The 20,451-nt window shown below is 34.3% G+C and overlaps 3 protein-coding genes across 4 annotated transcripts; 1 reads left to right on the top strand and 2 right to left on the bottom strand.

The window, feature by feature from the left end:
* Nucleotides 1–2,938: 2,938 nt before the first annotated feature.
* On the bottom strand, nt 2,939–5,090 carry LOC142973951 (cilia- and flagella-associated protein 161-like). The gene is made up of 6 exons (XM_076116024.1): nt 4,929–5,090; nt 4,664–4,826; nt 4,106–4,347; nt 3,725–3,883; nt 3,148–3,237; nt 2,939–3,072 (listed from the first exon to the last, which is right to left on the bottom strand). Exons 1-6 carry the CDS (start codon nt 5,004–5,006, stop codon nt 2,980–2,982), a joined length of 825 nt encoding a protein of 274 aa, XP_075972139.1. The 5' UTR covers nt 5,007–5,090; the 3' UTR covers nt 2,939–2,979.
* A 924-nt stretch (nt 5,091–6,014) lies between these two features.
* LOC142974021 (cilia- and flagella-associated protein 161-like) lies at nt 6,015–9,997 on the bottom strand. Its single transcript, XM_076116154.1, has 8 exons — nt 9,876–9,997; nt 9,087–9,176; nt 8,777–8,849; nt 8,004–8,163; nt 7,462–7,546; nt 6,790–6,948; nt 6,326–6,415; nt 6,015–6,249 (listed from the first exon to the last, which is right to left on the bottom strand). Exons 1-8 carry the CDS (start codon nt 9,930–9,932, stop codon nt 6,145–6,147), a joined length of 819 nt encoding a protein of 272 aa, XP_075972269.1. The 5' UTR covers nt 9,933–9,997; the 3' UTR covers nt 6,015–6,144.
* A 1,380-nt stretch (nt 9,998–11,377) lies between these two features.
* Nucleotides 11,378–16,971, top strand: LOC142974488 (zinc finger protein 532-like). Of its 2 annotated transcripts, none has more exons than XM_076116889.1 (3): nt 11,378–11,585; nt 11,930–12,061; nt 13,839–16,971. In XM_076116889.1, the coding sequence occupies exons 2-3, from the start codon at nt 11,931–11,933 to the stop codon at nt 15,658–15,660; spliced, it is 1,953 nt and encodes a 650-aa protein (XP_075973004.1). In that variant the 5' UTR covers nt 11,378–11,585; nt 11,930; the 3' UTR covers nt 15,661–16,971. The 2 variants fall into 2 exon arrangements, with proteins under 2 accessions (XP_075973004.1, XP_075972996.1); XM_076116881.1 differs by having other exon boundaries at nt 11,378–11,581.
* The last annotated feature ends 3,480 nt before the right edge of the window (nt 16,972–20,451 follow it).

A 20,451-nucleotide genomic window follows, 5' to 3' on the forward strand; every position in this document is an offset into this window, starting at 1 on the left:
CTACCCGTAAGCTAATACCATTATTAGTGATACGAAATAGCAGACAGGCCACTCAAACGGCTCGAATGTACGTCCCGAGAGGAAAACGTCACAAAAGGCATGTAATGTGTACAAGCAAACGGCGCAACAGTCGCCCGTGGGGCAGCAGAACGTGCCTCGCATCCTACCTGACTGACCTGCCCGGACATGGCGCCGCTCTTAAAGGAGATTAGTTTCTAGTCCCCCTTTCGCCTTTTCACAGCGCTAGATAAGGATCTCTTACGAGCAAACTTTGCGGCCAGTCGACAACATATAAAATAATCCCACAACCAAATTATTACACGCAAGTTCCATAACAATGACGGAATTAGCAACGTATGTCGTAACTGCATTTTGTTCATTACGAATTCCGCATGCGTAAACTTATAGCAGTCGACGTGAAGGTAGACTAATTAAATTTTCATAATACCTCAAACATTCTACTCGAGTAAACTAAATGAACTTGTGCATGACATCCTCGCACACAGAAAACCTTGTTAAACTAATTAAAGACAATTTATTCCACGAAAATACAATAAGAATAAAAGCAAACCATGCATGCAAAATTTTTCAAATAAACATAATGACGTCAGCGTGCTTGAATTTACTAGTTTGGAAGCTTTCATTTTGAATGGCTTCAATGCTATTAAATCAGATATACATATAAAAATAAGATCTTTGATATTATTTTACTTACAAACAACTACTTCAAAATAAATAAGACACTCGAAATCTACTCGTAACTTATTCAAATGACATGTGGATGGGATAATGTATAAAAATATCTCTCCGCGCTTACCGATAAGCCTATTTTATAGATACCCTTCCAATATTTATATCCCTTGCGAAGACGTGTTTATTTAATGCAAAGAAAATGATGAATAAAATACCCAAACTGATTTTTTGCAAAACCAAGTACTCAGCCGATAAAATGTCTTCGTCAGAACTAAACGTTAGACAAAAACTTCAAATGACTAAATGTAAGTAATTGGATAAAACGTTTTCAACAATCCACTATTCATTTGTCTATAGTATTTACTTGATAGAACACAAAAAACATTTGGGATCAATAACAAACTCAATTCTCAAATGGAAAAAGCTCACAACCCAAGACTAGATAATGAAAAGGAATACGGCGAGGGCTCAATGGGTAAAGTCCTTTTTTATCAAAACTTCAACCATGTCCCGCAGTTGAATAGAACTTGGGATTCAATGAAATACGCTCATTATTGGAAGACTGCACTTTATCAATCCACTCAGAGAACAAACTTGAGGAAAAGATAAGATTTGAATAATATCCTATGGATATTTTAATTGATTAATATTTACATAATTTCCATTCCATTTTCATAATAACTTTTTCAATTATAAAAATTGCAAGCTAAGGAATCGCACAATAAAAAGCGGCGAGATGAGGTTTTCACATTTGCATAAATGCAATGAGAATAGACAACTTTTTCGCGAATTATCTAATGAGGTATAAATAGCACCACAAAAAAATTACGTAAAATATATTTTATTTTTATTTATAACAATTAACAAGCGATTTTAAAACTAAAAAATATACTGACCTAGACTTCATCACTGCATCTCTTATTCTTTGGAAAATTCAATCAGATCTAAATCTCAAAGATTTTATATAAGTATACCTACAAACTTTATGTAGGTAATGTATTAAAGTAAATTTATTTTTTCATACCCCTTATATAATAGAACAATTTCTTTGTTATTGATCCCGCGCCACCAAATATGTTTGTACCGTCTCACCAGACCCTGATAACAATGATGGCTATAACTAAATAAAGTAACCCCAAGTCGATTACACTGGCGATTCCAATAATAACAAAGTAGGGATTTCTTCAAAATCTTTCGTGAACGATATTCATGATGGAATCGTTTTAGAGCAATTCTTATAACGAACGGTATGACTTATTCATGTTCTGAAAGGTAGACGCAATAAGTTGGAAGACTTCAGATGGCGAGCCGTATAATAAACGAGACAATAACGAACGTGGAGAGTCGCCGGCGACAACACGCGATTGATCACAAAACTTATCTAAACGTACCTACCTACTTCACGATTAAAGTGACATTGATTTTTTCATTCATTTGACAAAGATAACATGGTAAACTTCAGTAAAGCCCTTCTCCCATTACGATACGCCCGCGTGACTCTAGTCTCGGAGACTAGTCGCCACGAAGTATCTCACATACATTTGTATGGAGACTCTCACATTACGATACTGGTATTCTACGCGTTCGCGACTAGTCTCGCGATACCCGCCGTGTTGGTCGCTTGTGCGTCGCGTCTCGCGCGTTTCGTCAAGATGGCGGCGGAGCAAGAAACAAATATTAAGTTTGTACAAGAAATTGAAAAATATGCTTGTTTATATAACTACAAATTACCCGAATACATGCGAAAAAATACAATAGACAAGACTTGGGCTTATGTTTCTTTCAATATATGGATGAATCCAGTATTTTCTACTCTTGCGTTGACGTCTTCTATTTCTATAAAACAAAAAAACTGCAAGAGCTTCATCGTCACTGGAGTCGCTCGACATAACGTCAGTCTACAAAAAACGAGTTTGCACAAATGATTAATTTAGTAACTTTTAAGTTGCATAATATGCGAGCATCGGGTAGCGAACATGTATCCAACTAGTATTATACTCGAGTATCGTACCCTACAAGTATCGTAATGGGAGAAGGGCCTTACAGTTAATCTGCCATACGTTTTCTACATTGTCAACTAACAATATATGAAGGAGAATTGTATAAGATGGATCAAGTTTTCATCCATCATATCGTCATCCTTATTAAAACAAAACTGCTGATATTATAAAATAAATAATGTATTTTGAATATGAAAATTCTTACATATTTTGCGTTCATCTCGTACAATTGAAATATCATGTATAAATTATGTCGTAATATGAAATACAGCGCGATTTAACTTTATCATTCGGCTAATGGCACGTATATTTGCCAGATGTTGTTCGGCAACTCTTTACCATATACATCGAGGCAGGTCTTCATTAAAGGGGTGCAAAGCTAAAATCAAATACGTTAAATTAATTTCAAATCTATTCATGTCAGAAACAAATTTACTGCGAGATTCCAACTAACTTTTCCATAAAAGCCCATTGCCCAACAGCCAACATTAACACCTAAATTAAGATTTGTCGCACAATGATTTATAACGACATCTGTGTTGACCTGAAAATAAAAACGTTCTGTTAATTGAATTTCGCCCCAAGAAAATTGTGTAAATTATCAAAGCCAACGTTATATCTTGAAACCTGGCAATAATTATAAGTCAATAATATAATAACTTCTTCAGAATTTTACTCAATTTTTATCTATACTAATCTACATCTATATCTATACTAATATTATAAAGCTGAAGAGTTTGTTTGTTTGTTTGATTGTTTGTTTGTTTGAACGCGCTAATCTCAGAAACTACTGGCCTGATTTAAAAAATTCTTTAAGTGTTAGATAGCCCATTTATCGAGGAAGGCTATAGGCTATATATTGTGACGCTACGACCAATAGGAGCAGAGTACCAGTGAAAAATGTTACAAAAACGATGAAAAATTTCGTCCATTCTCCAATGTGACGCAAGCGAAGTTACGAGGGTCAGCTAGTATAGAAATATAATTTAATCTTCATTCGACTTTTTAAAACAATTTGCGTAATATCATACCATTACTGGGTTCCCTTCTTGTTCAAACCTAGTGATGTTAGGTCCCTGGGTGGGCAATACTCTCCAGCGGGTATTGGAAACATAATGATGACTCAGGTACAGCGGGTACTGGCCGCACAAACCCGGAATAGGATTCGGATCATACCTTACGTATAAAGGCTGAAACAGAACGCACCTTTTCCAAAAAAACTACGTATCAGTTACATAAAAAGGGACAGGGCTTATTGACATGAATGGAGTTTCCGTCCCTTGCAAAATATATAGTTCTCTTTCTTAGATTAAACTTTCGTGGTTACTGGCACCCTTGTCTCCGTGATCTATATTGCAGATAATATAGATGTATATTCTCGATAGTAGAACAAACATGGCATTAAAATGTACCTTCTTATTCAGTGACGACGACAATGTTAAAAGAAATTCTTGGTTATATTTCAACGGTTCCCCCTCTCGATCACAATAGTCGGCACTCGTGATCACGAATGTATTTCTTTCAGCTGGCGTTGTATCCGGAAGCACAACAACCGAACACCCGTCCTCCAATTCTTGGGAATAAGTTATATCATTCGAGGATATTCGACCTCCTAGCAGGAGTCCTTTCTTGCCTTCGACTGGAGGATCCGAATCTAGTACGACAAAAAAGTATCAATATTTTTCAAATACAACTCCATACATTTTTGATAGCCAACGATAAATATTGCCAAATAAGTATAACGAAATCGTTGGAACAAACACGTAATCGCTATGCCGCCGTCGCCGCCGTAGGGTTAGAATGTCATAGGGAATAATTACCGTGTGATCCACAAGCTATTTGTTTAGTATCTAAGTGTAAATAAAATGAACCCCACAACGGGCACAAATTATTTACACTTCTACGTTTCTAAAAGACACAATGGCATTATTTGTATGGTTCAGCGTTCTGGTTATTTATGCTCCTCATACCTGGTACGTGTGGTGCATACAGCGAGATCTTGGAGCCAAATGCAATAGACCCTGATGTCTGCGTAAGAACCGTTGGCTTCTTAAGATTCTCAGACATCTTACGAAATCTTGCCAGCATCAGATCACCTTTTTTCATTTGTTCCAAGAATTTGTTCAATTTGTACTAAACGAAATACATATTGATGTAAATATTTACAACAAGAAATATTAGTCCCAAGCTTTTACATAACAAAAAAATATAATTTATTTTCTTTTGTCTACCTACCTCTTCCAAGGTCGCCGCTTCATACCAATTACCGAGACGAACTCGGTTACAATAAACAATTCCTTTATCTTTCTCCATGTTCCCGGATTTACATATAAATATCAAATAAAAGTACAAAATCAAATCAACGCAACAGCCACAATTTCAAAATTATTTGGCAGCTTTCACTTACAACACAGATTAAAAAATACATCGTTAAAAGAGAATGAGGTTTCATTATGTTGCACTCAATGGCAAATTAAATGGCACATGAAAACTATTTACACACCACAAACAGATTTACAGGATTTCCGCAAATCACCTACCTACCACATTTTGCGCTACTTTACTATCAATTACCATCATATTTTATTGTATTTTGTTTATACAAGCTCAAATTATAGGCACTCAATAATATTTTATCCATGACCCAAAGTTACCTATTTAGCTCATCAAACATTAATCATGAACTACGATTTTCGTTGAGCTTTACCTGAAGCTCTACCTTTTCCACGCGGTTCCACGGGAGCATATTTGAATATTAACCACAAATATTGATATTATTATAACTGCTAACGATTACCGCCGCCTTTACAAAAAGCCAAGGGCGCTATGAGAATTTAGCCTCCAAAGCAAGAATGTCAACTACGTACATAACCGAAATATTACATTGTTTATGAGCTGTTCATAATAATAATTATCGCGCTTATTGTAGTACATACTTGTGGGTTATGAATGCTATTGTAACTTATTAACAACATGGTATTGTTGCCTTTCTTGTTGTTGTTTGAACTTTGGTAGGGAAAGTTTACTCAATGTAGGCACTGTAGGTAAGTATAATTCGATATTCGATATTGGAAATTCATACATTATGTTGCCTCGCTGCCTCGTATCTACATACATTGTCAGCCCGTTATTTATCCGAAGGATATAATTAGCAAGCCGCCTGGATCTCGTTTCCGATTTACCCTTTAACAATTTCAATTCATGCCGCTGAACCATGACAATGTGTGGATTCACTTATGTTATCTCGTCGGTTTTGTTATACGGCAATGCATTGTCGATATGTCACAATGCTGTAGCAAAATAAAACTCAAGTAATTACATACCAAATAACGTTTAATTTATAGCAAAAAGACTAATTCATTAAGTAATTACGACAAAATGTATTAAGTAACAAAAGATACGAGAAATAAAAGTACGTATAACAAAATATCAGTGAAGATCAAATCGACGGCTAATCCTTCGATTTGGTTGCGACATCACTAACCATGGTGAAAATGTTCTCAGCTGTATATCTTTTATGAATGTCCACGTAGTTCCGGCAAGTCACTCCATACTCCTACAAATTTCACAAATATAGTTTAATCCGCAATGTGCACTCGTTTCACAAGTTATATATTGTACAAACGACTTACAGGCCCAAAAAACGTTTGCATCCAGTGTTGATTCATGACGCACAAACTTTTGTCTGCGACACAATTTTTTATGATAAGCCTGGCACCAGTCTGAAACAGTTCCGAATTAAACACATAAATTATTTTTGGAACTATTGTAACATGAAAACTGAACAGCTTTTGTGAAAATGTTTCCTTTTTATTCTATTCTTTTACCGCGACTATACGTAGAGATCGTTGACTATCGACTTTATAGTTAAGGACTTCCTTTACTATAAAATCGATAGGATATAGATATATAATAAGTCAAAAAAAACTACTTCGATGATGATTTAACCAATACGTACGGTACGTTTGTACGTCAAATATTAATTTAAGTTAGATAACCAAGTGTGATCCATGCGCGAGTAATATCATGTACAATGCAATTATATGATTCTTTAACAAAAACAAGAACGACTAAGCGATCGTAAATAATGACAAACCTTTACAGGGCTACCTAATCCTTCAAGGCGATCACATGGCAGTAGAGGCATAGTGGTGAACCGGCAGTTGGAGTCCTTCGTAGCACTGAGCCTGATCGGCATACGATCCGCCGGTTCCGGAGTACCGGCTGGTGTGTACCGCACATACAATGGTGCTGCCTGTAGTACGTCAGCAATATTATGAAAATACACGCTATGAATTATCTAATGTCATTCTGAAATAATCACCAATTTAAAACTTGGTTCTCTTGATGTTTCGGCGCAATTTCCCACTACAACCAATGTAACCTACGCCAAAACGTCAAGCAAACTAAGGTTACAATATATTACAACGATATGACATTATATACTCATTAACAAAAAATATCACAGGCAAACAGTCATCTACAAACCATAAGAAATTTTATGCAACATACCTGCTACTTATATAACGCCTTTCAAAAAAGACACAGTGTGCTACGTTTTTATCGTAGAGCACCATCCACTACCGTTTTGTTACAGATTTAATTCTACAGTTGGGTAATTTTACAAGTTGCTGGTGCTATATGGATAAGAAACAAACTTGCAAGCGCAAATTGTAATCCTGAACTTTAAAACAGGCTACCGTTTATTCGTAACAGACATTAGTTATACTAAGAGCGCTACAACTGCTACAAAACAAACATAATTAACCTTAGGATCTCCGTAATTCTCAGCCCTCAGCAAAAATTCGTCACCGTAATTCATTTTAACACCATAAAGACTTTCATCCTGAGCACTGTAAACAAACCAAGCAAACAATAAAATATGTATACCGGACGTGTCACGAGAAAACGAGCTCAGCCAACAAAAATAAGTAAATGTGAACATTTACAGAACAAAGTGCAAAGAGCTTTATAAAGGGAATGTAAAATTGTACGGAGACGTGAGACAAATCCAACAGACAGATCACAAGAATACGTTTTCAGAACCTACTATAATCGGTACTTAGAAATAATTTATTTTATTTCTGTATAGATAATATATCTGGTCAAAGGATAAAGTCACTCATAGACATGTGTAGCACCGGCTTCGCGTAATTATAAGTAAAATCACGCCGTATTCAGTCACTTCCTAAGTATTAGGTAGAGCTGAAGCGCCACTTGCTTGAAAACAATACTAACCTCTAACGAGCTTTTAATTTTTACGATTTAAAAAAACTACCAACAACATTTGTTTTTTATTTAATCAAAAACCTGATTATAACAAAGGTATTGCGGCAGCATGGCGTCGTAATAGGCGACAGGGTCATCAGGCATCCATCGCAGATGTTCTGCATGTAATCCACTTGACGCTCACGTACTAAGGTTGACATCGCCAGACCATATTGTGGTTTACCGCTAGCGTTCATTTTTGCTGAACATGCCAAAAAATTCAATAAATAAAGTTAGACCACTCACACAGGGCTATCTGAATCCAAAGTAAGCAAAGCTTGTATTATGATAATCATACACCTTATAAACATAATAATACGTACGTATATATACTACTATAATAATAATGTCCTCCTAGCCGATGTACGGCTACGGCGGTCAGTTTCATTGAACCTGGCCACCTGTGCAGGACGTTGTTTAAAGTGTCCAAGTGTGTGCACCATACACAGGTACACTCTCTATTCCATCACTCTCATAGTTTGGTGGGACGGATAACCGACACGACCAGTGAGAGAGGTCAGGCGCAGGACCGACGGCTTTACGTGCTCTCCGAGGCACGGAGGTCTTCGACCTCAACTTCCTAACTCCGGGCAATCTCTAAGAAATTAATAACAGAAAATCTCAGAAAAGACTTTTTGGCCCGACCCAGGATTCGAACCCGAGACCTCTCGCACCGCAGTCGCATATAGTACCGACCGCGCCACAGAGGCAGTTAAAATACTACTATAAAAGATACTGGGCAGACTGGGCCATATGCAGTAACTAATAACGTAACTAGGACTGTATTATATCTATTTTCTGTTATTTTTACAAACCTGGCATATCAGATGCTACCAATTGAACGTTGTAACCATACAACACGATTGCTCCACTTATTGCCAGTGGTCTCTGTAAGTATAAATTATATAAACACTTATTTATTAGTACATAAATACATACATAAGCGTAAATAAAATCAATATCCTAAGAAACTGCAGCTCTTTCATGACTTTACCGCTGAAAATCAGTTAGGATCTACTCATTTACAAGTCTATATCGTTGTAAATTTCATAAAAGTTACCTACTAAGGAATGATCATCAGTCTATAATGAGATTGTATCTTTAGTTAGTTAGTACTCCGATTACCTCTTTGAGCAGGTTGCTGAATAAATTTCTCGACTTTTGCAGTAACAATTCACGTCTGTCACGCTTTCTTAAGAACAACATGAATTCGTACTGAAACAAATAGGATAGGTGTACTTTTTTAGTATAGATCTATGTAATATTTTAAAAATATATGTTAAGTATAAAATTAAATTATATAAATATTAAATTATATAAAATTAAAACTGATCAATAATAAGGACTGACACTTAACTACCTATCTTGTTCCAAGTCTGGACATCGGTCAGGATTGTAACAAATACCTACATATCTCAAAACGGGAAAAATTTAAGTTAACGAAAGAGGACTTAATGTTTTGCAGTACGACAGCGGGTGCAGAGAAGCCTTAAATACCTACCTTTTTGGGTTTCTAAGGGATTTTTTTAACAGGCAATTATCGTACACAAAGTACAATGACTAAGACTTGTAATAACTATCAAACAAAAGCCACATATTGTGAAATAAGTTATACTATTAGCAAATAAGAATTATATATTGTAACTTCTCTAACGCATTAGTCTCAGTGACTGTAATGTTCGATGTGTGTGTGATAAATAAATAAACGAATAAAAAACTCGTAGATACTATTAAATTATTAATTACGTTAATTGCGTGAATCGAACTTACGACTCTGCACTACTGCATAGGGATACTGGACTAACGCAACGGATGTAGTCGATGTAGGTATGTCTATGAGAACCCAACGAATATTTGTAACGGTATTTTTTTGTGCAGTCGTTAATTTATGAATAAATATCTGTAGGTACCAACCTCATTTTTAAGCCTTTCTTCGCTCCAATTTCCAACAAGAACGGAATTGTTGTACATGATTAAAATATAAAAAAAATATTATTTTTCCAATTTATTGACATGAATTAATGATAAAACGTTTGGCTGTCAAGCATCGCCCATCAATACACAAAAGCTATTTAAGTTTAGGTTACCAAAAAGTTTAGGTACAACCACTTAGTATTTATACTTAACATAAATAACATAACAGGCAACTTGAAAACACAGTGATAATACTTGGCCCTTTGGGACGCAATGGAATTTTTGGGAAACAACTTAAATATGATGCGGTTTATACGAATGTATATAATTTAAGTCTTAATTACTTATATCCACGCTAATAAAATATAGTACCTAGATGCTCAATATTTATTAATGTTATCAAGCGAACTTTGCATAGTCCGAAATACTTCGAAAATTTGCATAGGTGTTGTAAGTGTTACAGAGCTCCACTCTGTTCGGAATACAAATTTGAATGCTCGTGTAAATGAAGAATTGGCCAGTGATGCTGGACACCCAGGAAGCATAGAGAACAAGTGATCTGAGTTCAATGTTCAGCGAGGGCTTCCTTCCTTCAGCCGCTCACGTACTTGTTGCCCCCTTCTTGCGTAGTACCTACTTGCTTAGGACATAAATCCAGTTGTGTTGCCAACTTTAAAAAATAATCTGCGATTTTTTTGCCGAGATAAAGCCAAATTATAAAAAAGTCTACGCAAATCTGATATCAACGGGCGGTATTATTTTGAACAAAAAATAAAAAAGTCGCGGTAGGTATGGACTTTCAATTGAAATAAAACAACACAAGTGTAATTCAATAATCTTTGTTAAGAATATTATGTAGGAATTCAATACAGCAATGAACAAAGCAAGTTATACTATAGTTCAAATGTTTAAATGGCAATAATGTCGCCATTTTAGAACATTTTTTACGCTGGCAATACAATACACTTTTTAGATCTTCAGTATCAAAATTCTGAGCCGAGACAGTATTTTAGGTTCAATACTAATTACACAAAAAGTTGTATCTCGTTTTAGTACTCATCGAACTTTAAACTTATTGCAAAATAACCCACAACAGACTATAAAATCTATTTCAGTGTTACCTGCACTGAAACGATTTTGTACATATAATTAAATATCGTAGGTTTTTATAGGTACAATACAAAGGCGCTACTACTCTAATTTTGATTTAAAATCAGAGTAACCTATAAAATAAAGATGATACAACAAAATTACTATAAACTTGGGAATATGACACTGATACATTCTAATCTTTAAATTTGAATACTATTATTTTGACGGATTATTCGGTCGTTGACTTTAGCACACGTTTTTAAAAGGTAATAGAACGGATTGGAAATGTAATCAAGACTTTCTACGAGTTTATTTCGACAATTATTTGTGAGCACTAGCAATACCAATATTTTTTTAGAAATGGCGATACATTTCAATAAAAAAGTAGAAATTGTTCACCAGAGGGCGCTTTGTAGTGTCTGTCAGTCAAGTGAAAATTTTACTTTTGTCTCAATATATTATTAAGTACATTTTAAGAAAAACATAATCAACTAAAGCTAGTTGTTATAAGTTTTAACTTTGGGCAAAATATAAGATCGTACTAAACTATTGTAATATGACTAGTACTGTGTGATGGTCTAGGACTTTTCACTTCTACTACTCAGGAACAAGAAGTAGGTACATACATCCAGTTATGTATTATTTGTAGCTTTGCAGGAGATTTGAGTTGATAAGTAATCATTCTTGCATAGTATAGTTGAGGGATTACATACTTGGTTCCCTATATTACTTAATTTTCTGAATACATATGCCATAAGCAACATAAGCCAACATTGTAAAGGTACCTACCTACCCAACAAGTTAGTTGTTATATCTGCTTTATGAAACTAAACTCATATTTTGTTGTTGATTCAATTTATAAATCAATAACAGTGTAAAGTTTGTCTGTAAATTGTAAATCATGAATAATTTACCAATTGTAAATTAATCATTATAAAATATTAAATCTTTTTTACTTTCAGGATGGACATGATGGAAAGTTCAGAAAAACACAGTATTAAAAGTTTAATATTTACCAAAGCATTGCCTAACTATGTAATACCTATACCTACCAATGGGCACAAGCTCTATGCATGTACGGACTGTGGAGACAAGTAAGTGAAAAGAAGTTTTACTTTTTACTCATTTTGAAGCAGTCATAGCCATGAGATGTATGCCTTTAGCTCTCACACAATTTGTTATGAGTTGAAATTGAGGCAAAACACTGATAACTTTCCAAAGTCATGCGTGTATTATATATCAGTTATAACTTGTTCCAATAGGAAAAGAAAACATTGTGATAAAGTCTGAACACTATCTAAAAAAGTTCTTAAAGAGAAAATTCTCATCCTGCACCAGTGCAGTGGACTCCGGGCATAACTCTTCCCTTATTTTAAACGGAGACATTTGTCCAAGACTATGACAATAATGATTTAAAATTATTATTATACCTATTATTTTGAAGCAGGTAGTGTAAGTGAAATTGTTTCTTGTATAACATAATTAGTCAGTACCTAATCTATTTTGATATTGAAGTATGTCATACAAAAAGCTGAAAACTAAATGTTTGGTTTAGTGCGGTCTGCAGGTGGTTGATTTTGGATGAGTGGTTTACTTATCTTTGATCATAATTTTCACAAATAGACCACCATTACTAAAAGCAAATGGGAGATAGCTATGTAAATTGTACAATTTACCTTTACATTTTCTGTATGGTATAATTCAAGGGAAAATGTGTTAGGTATAAGTTTCCATGCATTTATTTTGTTCACCCTAAACTGCAGAACACTTATGTTTAAATGCACAGGTTCAGGTGGGTTTCTAGGGGCCTCAGCTAGTAGCTAATTGAATATTATTTTAATAATTTATTGTATTTAACTGAAACTAGGTATAAAGGCTAACCTAACCCCCTCTCCCCCCTTAAAGCGGGAGGACTCCCTTGCCCAACAGTGGGATAGTAATCGGTACCTACTTTAAAAAACTGTCTTTTACTGAGATGCAACAGCTATTTATCCTGTCTAATATTTCCAATCGAGAGTATTGTTTACCTATCGATATCCAAGTGATTTCGATAATATCGAAAGTGTCGATATCTCGAATAGTAGCGTCGTCAGCACCATGCGTACTTACTTTGATCCTCTGGTAACTAAGGATATCCAATTCAGGGAGTTACCCTTACTTACTTCTCGTATTTAAAATTTTGTTTGTAAGTAGAGCATGGAGTAAGTAATTGAAAGCACTGGGGTGCGTTGAATTATTTTAATTTATGTTCCATATTTATGGGAGGGGCTTGAGTCTACTACGGACCATAGAACCGCTAGTTCTAAAATCTGTTATTTTTCAAATAGGTATTTACGTTCAAACATGTAATGAAATATTATAAGACAAAAGCTCTGCATTATATCAATAGGATCGTAATCTTAGGGTCAGCTCCGGGAAGAGACGGGATGTGACGTCGCGTGCATCCTTTTAAAAAGCGATTCAAAATAATCTTCATTTACACCACGTGGTGTAGGGGAACGTGCCTACATTCTGACCGGGACTTGACTTTTCGAAATCACTGGCGATCAGGAATCGTTGTGTCGCGTCGAATCTCGGTGTGAGCTGACCCTCATTTCATATTTTGTCGATAGTAGCGACCAATAGGTCCTATAGATAATTAAGAAGATATATTTATGAAAAAGTATTAAACCTACATTATGTACTGAATGATCATTGTTGTAGGTCTGTAGTGTCCCCGAACATTTAATAATGGACGTCTCAAAAGCTCTCCCTTGGTCACGCTCATGCTACTTCACATTCTAACAGAATAATCACATTCTTTCTCAAGTATTTTCTTAAGCAAAATGTTGTACCTAATGTTATACTTACCGATTATTTATTTATTTTCAGATTTATTTTCGAGTCCAGTTTGAATGATCACATCAGTCGCAAGTCTGCCATTATCAGTTATATGTGCCGCCACTGCAATACTCTGCGAGTTTTTTATAACAGATGTAATCTACTGTTTCACATAAGATCACATTCATTCAAATCAGCAACAATCAACGTTTCGGATTTAAAAATAGAGCCCTTGCCTATGAGTAATGTACTTACCAAATCTATATTACCTGTCGCCACAACGAGTAACTCTAATTTAACGACTTCCGTCAGCTCTAAAAGCAGTAAACCTGCTTCTAATATAACGATTGGCTGCTTTGAATGTAAAGCAAACATATGTGTCACAGGCACTCCATATAAAGATCGAGTCAGTCATTTTATGAAACCAACGAATGAACTTTTTGGCTGCCCGATATGTCTATTTGCTCTGCCAACTATTTGTGGTCTCAAAATGCATCTACGCCTTCATCTAAAGCGCTACCCGTATTATTGCCCGGAATGTGGAATTCCTTTGACGCAGAAGAACGTGGTCTACCCATATCATCATGATTGTCAAGGGTTCAAAAGAATGAGAGCGACGGCTAGACTAGACTGCTCTGTGCCCCAGTGTGTTATCTTTCATCCCAATGAATATAAAGAACACATGAAAAAACATCATCTGAAACAAGTTTATAAATGTCCATTTTGTGTCGTTGCTTGTTTTAGTGAACCAACTATGACGAAGCATTTGAAAGGGCACAATACCAGGGCAAAACCATTGATTTTCTTCCAGTGTGATATATGCCCCGGTAAATATGTAATGCAAAATCCAAAAGTGAGTGACGAACATTTAAAAAGCCATAAAAATAAATATATTTATCCGTGTTGGGCTTGCGGTTCTACTTTCAGAGACATATTGAACTTACTGAAGCATTTCATCAAGAAACACAATACCAGCACTGCCGTAAGAGACGCTTTAAATTATTTTATTGATGATACTAACGTACCACAGCGTAACAAACCTAATAGAATTTACAGAGTTGTTAAAAGATGTGATCAATGTAACAGAAGTTTTACCTATAAATGCAAATTTGAAGAAATACAGATGCTACCGAACGAATGTCCTTTTAAGTGTACTTCTACTATGGAGTCAAACATTACACCTGAATCAGGAAAGGGTGGGGCTAGTGATGATAAAATTGTATGTTACTTGTGTAAAGCGAGAATCTCAGAAGACTGGAGTGAAATAAAAAAGCATTTTGGACAAGTACATAAAGCGCACAAGTGTGTGGACCCTGAAATCTTGATAACAAAAATGGACTTCCAAAAATATTTCGCTCATAAAAAAAATACTAGCAATAAAAGTAACGGTGCTATATGTAAAAGAAACAAAAACAAACAATTAACATCAGTCCGTGTCTCATCAACTTCTCCAGTTGCGTCAACATCTAAAGAGCAGAGTGAACTTTATGAGTGCAGCATGTGCGGTACTCAATATGGACATAGAGAAACCTTCGAGAACCACATAAAAACTCACAAGGATCCTTGTATGGCCTACCAATGCATGGAATGCGGACAAAGTTTCGTAGTGAAGCCTTCATTTTCGAAGCATTTGTTGTTAGAGCATGGCATTTCAGACGCTGAACATTATATTACCAATAAAAAATGCTACAATGAGGATGCTTTAAAGAAATACCAACAAGACTCTGTAATATCAGATGAACCTTTAGGTGAAAATCAATGCAATATTTGCCGTGATCAATTCGACGGCCCAGAAGATTTGGAGAAACATTATAGAGTTCACGGCATGGCCTTTCTCTTGAAAAATACATCAAAAAATAATAATAGTTTGTGATGAAAGCTTTGGTGTTATTTGCAAAAATGATACCTACCTAATATTTAGGTAGTATAAGTATCAACAAGAAACGTAGGCATTATTTTATTAGGTACTTGGTTAAGAATGGTAACAAAAGGTGTACCACATTATTATGCATATGATTATTTCAAATTAAACACGGGCATTAGCGCGCTCTTGCAATTTTACCCAATAGTGGTCCATTTTATGTCTGAAAAACACCACGTAAAATATTAATAGCTACAGTGTATTGATACACTTTATTTAATGCGTAATTTTATACTGCCAACATTCACTCTTCTCACTTGTTTAAGATTTAGTTTTAAGATATAAGTAGATATAAAGTTGTATAATATTCGATATTTTCTGAATAATAGTGTGGTTATAAAAAACATGTAGGTATTTTCGTATAATATTATAGATACTTAGTTGTATTTTTCGTTAAAGTTGAACTTTAAGACAAGTGTACCTAGTTTAAATTAATCTGAAGCCAGATTAAGTACCTACGGACTGAATTCACCAAATTAAATGGGTATATTATCAAAATTACGCTAAGTCAAGTCATGAATTAGTAATATGTAGGTATATTACAAAGCCGCATTAGTTGGAAAATAGTAAAGTTAGTTAAATTAGTTAATCATTTCAAATTAGTACTATTCACGTAAACATGAATAACTTTACTGGGCGTTGAGGAAATCATTACCGTTGTTACACATTAGATTACATTAATATACGTAAATACAATGGCTTTTCAATTTCCATCTTATGTAGAGTAATTCGAATATTTTTATTACTTACACTTACATTATACTCACTGTCGCAAATAATGTAATACTGCTATAATAATTAATAGACAAACGCCAGGGATAGTTATCGATAAGACCTTAGAGAACTAGAAATTAGATTTTTTGAACAATAGTTGTAATCTCCAGTTGTACCACCAGTGTCAATAATGTACTAAATGCTAGTAAAACTCGAATGTAGAGGTGAGGGCTGGTCCAGACAGTATGTAGTTCCAATAGTTATGTTGTAAAGGACTCTTAAAAACTGAAACTAGAAGTGAGAGGTGGTTCAGCGAGTCTGTAGTTCCAATAGTATTGCCGTAGAGAAGTTGTTACTTAGGTATTTTCTTTTGTCAGATCTGCTCTGTGAAGTTAAATGACCCCTGGTTGTTTTTTGATATGAATTTTTGTAGTCCATCTAAACCATTTATACATTTTCACTTTTTCAGCATTTCATTATCATAGCAATTATTTAGTAAGATGCAAAATTGTTTTATTTATGTAATAAAGAAGATGATAGTTTCTGTGATTGATTTGTTTTTATTTACAGAAATCCTACTCTAGTACTTCTTAATACCTGTAGACTTTCTGACAGAATCAAGATCCAAGCTAATTTACAATCATAGTTTTAGATTTCAAACTAGTTTATCATCATAAATGCTAGTTCTTGTGATAAAATGATAAATGTTTATAGCCAAATTAAGTCTGGTTCTTCAACTAATATTTGGATCCTTGTAAGAGTCTGAAACAAACAAAAATAGTTAAATTAGAGAAAGATCCCAAAATTATCAATTTATGTCTAGACTTTACCTTTAACACAAGCTAATACCACCTTTACTGGAATATTAATATACCTCCCTCAAACCACTATTTCTTGTTCTTTTACTTTATTTGTTGTAGAAGGAACTTCTTGTAATTAGACCTCAATAAATGTGACTAACTAAAAAATAACATAACAATCGTCCCCATAGAGCGAAAAGTCATTAACTCGAGTTAATGATTTCTTTTTTTATTACGCCATTGAAATCGCGGTATTTTTCTCTATTTTTCTGTCTAATCCTCATACCTGTAGCTATTATAGTTCTTGTTTTATAGAATGTGAAAATTAACCAGGTCAACCCTTTTGAGCTGAAAGTTAAAGGAGCAAATTAACTAATTTTGGTTAATTAATATTCATTTCTTAGGATTGTATCTAACCCATACTTAAAAAATACCTAAAACGACTTAATTACTTTTCCCTTGAATTATCTCTGCATATTTAAATTATTATTAGCAATTGTAAAATCACTAAATGCATTTAGTTATTTCTCACATCGGTACATGCATTTCATACTGCGTTAGAAATCACTAACTCTGATCAAAAATTAACTAACTCGAAATTATGTTACATATTTAAAAAATAAAAGTAACTAATTTATATATTTTGATATTTCCAAGCGTTCAGACAATATTTTCTTAATGTAGTCAATATTAAATAAACTTTGTTATAATTTCCTTCATTTAAGACTATAAACGTAGAGATAGGTTACTGCAATTGTAAGTTATTAATTTTTATATTTTTTAAAACTTTGAACAGCCATATCTCAAAACAAGGTTTTTCGAGTTAATGACTTTTCGCTCTATGGGGACGCAATAAATTATTTAGCATGTTATTGCCCTATTAATAAATTCATTTACAATGTTGGACCTATGTAAAAGTGTGCAATCCTCTTGTCATATTTTGCGCGCGTCCCGAAACTGAGCTACCTACTACATTATTATAAGCCTAGCAATAACACTATTTACAAATATGTATGATATATGCTCTGCTGGAACTGACGCAGCGCTCTCACTAATAAAATTAGAAATCATTTTTATACTAAAGGCTTGAAACAAAGTGTATGATACAGATTTTTAAGTATGAGGTTTACTACGATAAGTATGCGATACATAAGTATAAGTCCCATTTCCTAACCAGGTAATTTCTTTGATAAATGTTAAAAATATATAGCTTTACTTACCCATTAAATAGTCTACCAGATTCGTATACCGAAATTACATCTGGTAAATTGAAAGCTGTAGGCAAATCAAAAACTTACGTAGCGTATTGGAAATCAAATTGAATTGTAAATAAATAAAAATCGTTGAAACAAGATTTTTTCAAATGTCAGTCGTCAAGCCCACGTTGACAGCTGAGACAGCTGATCGATTTAAAGTCCCCTCTACACCTTCATCCAACAGGCCAACATCCAACTAGTTCCAATTTCCAACTCTCGGTCGATCAAAACATGTTACACAAACACGATCTACATGACCGTCCTCTACACTGATTTAGTAATTTATATTAATCTTTCGACTAGTTTCGACTGCCTTGGTACAACATACATAATTATACGCTAATAATTAATTTTCCATGTAATCCTTGAAATATTATAAAACGTAAAGACTAATTTGGCCGGTCTACGGAGTTGAAGAGTAACTTCACTATATTTAAATCCGAGAATCCAAACCTTTGGATGCCCTAGACTCGTAAAATTTCAGTTACCGTAAAACGGGGTGAATAGAAACAATTTTCAACTTTGTCCTAAAAATTTGTTACAAATAACTTGTTATTTTTATTGTCGGGTTATTCTATATCATGTCCGGCGCCATGAAGAAAGAGCTAAAACCATATTTGTCGAAAAATATGCATAATTTTACGATATTTCCTTAAAAAAAATGGTCAATTTCTATTCACCCAGCGATAGGGGTAAATCGAAACGACCAAAGGGGTGAATGGAAAATCTGTTAGGGCTGCCAAAGACGACTTATCCAACATGCTGAAAAGGGAGGTTGTGTGTTTAAAAATTGAAATAACCGTTGATAATTACACAAGCTGACCCGCGCAACTTCGCTTGCGTCACTTAAGAGAGAATGGGTCAAAATTGTCCCCGTTTTTGTAACATTTTTCACCCGTACTCTGCTCCTATTGGTAGTAGCGTGATGATATATAGCCTATAACCTTCCTCGATAAATGGACTATCTAACACTGAAAGATTTTTTCAAATCGGACCAGTAATTCCTGAGATTAGCGCTTCAAACAAACAAACAAACTCTTCAGCTTTATAATATTAGTATAGATTAGTATAGATTCGAATAGATTAACTCAAAAAATAAAACAAGATAACCTAACTAACTTTCATACTATATGCAGTAGTTTGCCGTTATAACTTTGATACAATGATAATTGTGAATTTCAGAACATTAATAACTATTAATTTTTCATTGTTTATGTTAATTTTGTTTACAGTTTTTGACAACCCTATTTATTAATCTCTATTGACCCCTCACTCGTTTCTATTCACCACTTACGCGTTTCTATTGAACCCTGCTTTGTTTCCATTTACCCCATACTGTAGTTCTATTCACCCTTCAAACGATTCTATTCACCCCGTTTATACAAAAAAATGACTATTTCTGTGATTTAAACATATTTTTTAGGTTTAAACGTTTTTTCAATTAACAATATTGTATCTTTATAGATTAATATACACCTAAAGAGATAAACACTTCAAACAACTCATTAGAAAAGAAATCCCACTTTAAATCCAAAGTTTTGGAGGTCGATATTAAGGCATTCGAGGACGGTTGTCTTTGAAGCATTTTTTTGGGTATAAATATCATTTTAAACATTTAAACAATTATGACACAGCAGAGAAGTAATATCGACGTGTAATCATTTCAAATTTGAACTAAATTCTTCAACGAGGAGTACTCAAATATTGGCCTTGAAAACTTTCCTGATTTTTTTTCTATTCACCCCGCGAATTATATTCACCCCGTTTTACGGTACCGTAAAACGGGGTGAATAGAAACAATTTTCAACTTTGTCCTAAAAATTTGTTGCGAATAACTTGTTATTTTTATTGTCGGGTTATTCTATATCATGTCCGGCGCCATGAAGAAAGAGCTAAAACCATATTTGTCGAAAAATATGCATAATTTTACGATATTTCCTTAAAAGAATGGTCAATTTCTATCCACCCAGCGA

Source organism: Anticarsia gemmatalis, chromosome 1 (genome assembly GCF_050436995.1).
Source record: "Anticarsia gemmatalis isolate Benzon Research Colony breed Stoneville strain chromosome 1, ilAntGemm2 primary, whole genome shotgun sequence".
NCBI lineage: Eukaryota > Metazoa > Arthropoda > Insecta > Lepidoptera > Erebidae > Anticarsia > Anticarsia gemmatalis.